The 3,831-nt window shown below is 37.3% G+C and overlaps 1 protein-coding gene across 2 annotated transcripts; it reads right to left on the bottom strand.

Moving 5' to 3' along the window:
* Positions 1-3,831, bottom strand: LOC106772576. 2 transcript variants are annotated; one of them, XM_014659073.2, is made up of 2 exons: positions 3,665-3,831; positions 1-2,266 (listed from the first exon to the last, which is right to left on the bottom strand). In XM_014659073.2, exon 2 carries the CDS (start codon positions 2,207-2,209, stop codon positions 407-409), a length of 1,803 nt encoding a protein of 600 aa, XP_014514559.1. In that variant the 5' UTR covers positions 2,210-2,266; positions 3,665-3,831; the 3' UTR covers positions 1-406. The 2 variants fall into 2 exon arrangements, with proteins under 2 accessions (XP_014514559.1, XP_014514560.1); XM_014659074.2 differs by having other exon boundaries at positions 1-2,216.

The following is a 3,831-nucleotide window of genomic DNA, read 5'->3' as shown; positions in this document are numbered from 1 at the left end:
TTCAAAAGATATCGACGTAGAAATTTATAGAATTCAACAGATATCAACATAGAAATATCCCGGCTGATAAAAACTATACATTTAATACATATAAAGCTCATAAATATGCACCCATAGGACAACTATTCAAAGATGAGATATGCGATCCAAGTTAAATCAGCAAGATCTCCTCAAAGAAAAATAATACTGAATATTTAAAATGAACATTTCTCACCAAGAATGCATTTCTGACACAATAAACCAGTGTATGTGGGTATTTCTCTCGTGCTCCAGGGCACCTGTTTCACATTCACTGAGATCTAAGAAGCCAGAAGATTTGTCTCCCAGAAAAGATTCATCCAAATCAATTGCACGGACTGCATTTTTGTTGAAAAATGAATCCTGCCACGAACTTGACATAAAGTGCTTATACATTCAGTTGGGAATATCCATTATCTACCCCACCATGGCCACAGTCTAGCAGAGCTTTTTTATTGAGCTCCCTAGCATATCTCCACACATAATTCAGACCCACAAGAAGCTCAGTTATTATTGCTTCCGTTTTTTCTTGATTTGCAAAGTAAAGGGTTTGTACCAGCAGCACATTTGTCCGGGAAACAAAGCAATGTTGCTCATAACTTCTCTCAGATTGCCATCTTAGCATGTTGTGAGCAAGCGGGGCTAACCATTCTAAGATACCGGTCATTGCTTCGGTCCATTCTTCCGCTAGACCTGCATCATACACTGCTGCAGCCATGGCCTTGGAATATGGCTTCAGTTTGATGCTAATAGCAACTCTTACACGTCTCGGTAACATGTTGTACAGATCATCTCTTGCATCAAGACCAATCAAGTAAGGAGATGTTGCCAGTTTCTCAATCATGATGATTACATTTGCATAATGCAGGGCTAAAGATGCAGCACCAAGGGACTCAGATGGAGGCTTTAACCTGCATAGGTAATGGAAAGTTGATTGAGGACTATGACCCTCTTTTCTAGGAGTAACAAGGTTTGCCTTAGGGTCATTGGGATTCTGTGATGCTAAATGAACATCATTTGGGCTTGAGTGGCTATCAGTGACCAAAGAACTATCGGCCAGTATAGATCCTTTGAACGGTTCTACTTGAGTCAGTCGACTATGTCTTGCATTAATTTCCTTCCCACTTACAGCAGTTGAGTGGCCATTTAAGTTCCAAATCTTGCTGCTTTTATTTGTTCCATTATCTGGGACAGGCTTTTTTGAGTTTCTTCCAAGAGGACCTGAGAAAAATCTGACACTTCTATTCTTTACTGAACTTAGGCCTGGCTTTGTGGACGAGTCTCCAGCATCTAAGGGAAACATGGTAGCTTTATTTGTTCGAACATTTGGACGAGATGTAGCAGCAAATGCGCCAAGAGGTCCTGAAGCAAATGTGGCCCGAGCTTTGCTGGAGGACTGGACTGAAGGTTGCAATAATTCAGAAACTGAACGACTACCATCAGCGTGATCAGAATTCAAAGCACTTCGATTCTTGATTTTACCAACATCTATTATCTCTTGAATGCCAAATACATTGTTGATCCTTCTGAATATTGTAAATAAAGATCTTGCTAAAATGTTCACCGTGTAATCATATGTTCTGTCCCACAGAGAACTAGCCTTTAAGTTCTTCACCTCCAGCCTCTTCCAGGCAACCTTCTTTTGATAGTCAATTAAATTTGGTCCATCTGACTCGGTGTAAGTCTTCATTCTTCCAAGAGTTTGCTCGAGATCAGCTAGCAGTTCCATCTCTTGGTACAAAGTTGCATTGGTTGATATGAACTTTTCCATCCTTCTTACCTTTTTTTCCATTTTTTTGGAAGTGAACTCCCACCGATTTGGATCTAAACCAAAAGTGATAAATTCATCAAAGGCATTCTCAAAATCTTTCAAACGTTGATCACTACACTTTTTCCCTAGCCTAGCCACAGATTCAGCCACGTGTGCCATATTCTCAAGCATCTCCAGACTGATTAAACGCACAATGAAATTCTCATCTTCCGAAACAAGCTTTCTGATACCCACTGAATTTGTTATCTCTTCTCTCAATTTAGCAACCTGTTTATCACTCAAAGACTGCCACAAGTTAACAAGCTTGGACATTAAGCTTGCAACTTCAAATGCTAATACTCCAAGCACTGCCTTCTCAGAATGAGCATCATCCTTCCGCTGATTCTTCCATAGAGTTCGAAACCATGATGCACCAACCATTGCTTACCTATGAATTGTAAAAAAAATGCTCTTTAAGACAAGTCCTTGGTCATAGCTCTGTAGTAATCCATAAATAACACAAAAAATAAGATTGTCAAAATGGGCTTTAAGTATCCACATAAATTTCAATCTGAATCAAATACTTTATGGTGCTCAGCACAATATAACAAAATATGAACTTGGTCTTTCTACAAGGCTCTTTTTGCTATTCTGGCCCTGGCAGGGTAATGAAGGGGCACGGAAGATTGAGCTTGAGGTTATTAAATTTGGCAAAATGTTTTTTTCCTATTACTTACTGCATGCGGCATGCGGTGGACTATCCTAACATCTTTCAACCATGGTAAACTATTCCAAGTGCTTAGATTTTATAGTTTATTATATCATCTTCTACAACTGTGAAAATTCTACATGTTTCAAGTACAACAATGGATTATTTGTGAATTAAAAGGCATATTTTTCCCTTGGAAATCAAGCTATCTTTGCCGTTTGACTGCTTTATTAGAAGTTTACCCTACTCATGAAAACCTATTGGATGATCCTCTTTAGCTTTATCCCGTCATGTTTAGTATTTTGATGCAAATAGAAGGGCCTAAGATAAATCAATTCACCATATTATAGCTTCATGATATAATTACCAATTTTCCCATGTCTTGGAATATTTGGAAAAATCTAGCAGACCCAAACTACTAAGCATTTGAAATGGATATCTATATCTTGTGCAGATTAAATTGATGTATAACAACAGCAATTATACTGTGGTTTAAACAAAACGGGTATAATTCTCAGCAAGTTCTAAATTTTGACTTCAAATTGTGGTAAAAAATGTTCAACAAATTGTAGTAAAAAATGTTCAAGTTGACCAAGTATCAGTCGCAACAGAATCTTGTATAGATACCAACCTTAGTGTAACCCACAGCGATAGAAAAAACAAAGCGAGATTGCATGAATTTTCAACAACAAAAAAAGGAAAATAAAATAAAAAGAGGAAACAGGCCCCAACCAAAGAGAGAAAAAAGAAGATTCTTTCCTTTTACATGATTTTGCTTGCCCAAGCTTATAATTAAAAGGAGGAAATAAGCTCTGAAATCAACTCCATATTTCATTCTAGCACTTACTGCTCAAGAATATTTACTGTTTTTTTTTTAAACAAAAAAAAGAAAGAGGAAAATATAAACCAAAATCTGGATATTCTATTGCTTCTCTATCCCCACCCCTCCTTTTCTGTTTACTTCCTTTTTAGTAACAAACAGTACTATGGAATCACAAGCTGAAAAGAATATACTTTGGGGGTGGAAATGGTTCCATACCAATTATCACTGCAACTACAAAGGAAAACCGTAGAAACCATGAAAAAAAAAAGTAGATAAAAACCACAATTGATAATGAGCTTGCAAGTTCTAAAGAATCTAATATACACAAAAATTAAAAGTGTCAGTGGGAGACCCAGAAACTCACCGATCAAAAAAACAAAAGTAAGACTTGGGCTTGGAGAGAAATCGTTGAGCTGAGAGAGAGAAAGAGAAAGAAAGAGAGAGAAATGGAAGTATATGGAAGTTGTGCAGTGAAAGGAAAAGAAGACGAAATTGCAGAGAAAGCGAGTGTATGTATGTGTATGAATGAAT

This window comes from Vigna radiata, chromosome 8 (genome assembly GCF_000741045.1).
Source record: "Vigna radiata var. radiata cultivar VC1973A chromosome 8, Vradiata_ver6, whole genome shotgun sequence".
Classification (NCBI taxonomy): domain Eukaryota; kingdom Viridiplantae; phylum Streptophyta; class Magnoliopsida; order Fabales; family Fabaceae; genus Vigna; species Vigna radiata.
Note: the sequence above shows the minus strand (reverse complement) of the source record. Positions and strands in the feature narration are given on the sequence as shown.

Excerpts from the sequence above, each read along its gene's own strand:
- LOC106772576 (XM_014659073.2), bottom strand. The coding sequence starts at position 2,209 with ATGGTTGGTGCATCATGGTTTCGAACTCTATGGAAGAATCAGCGGAAG.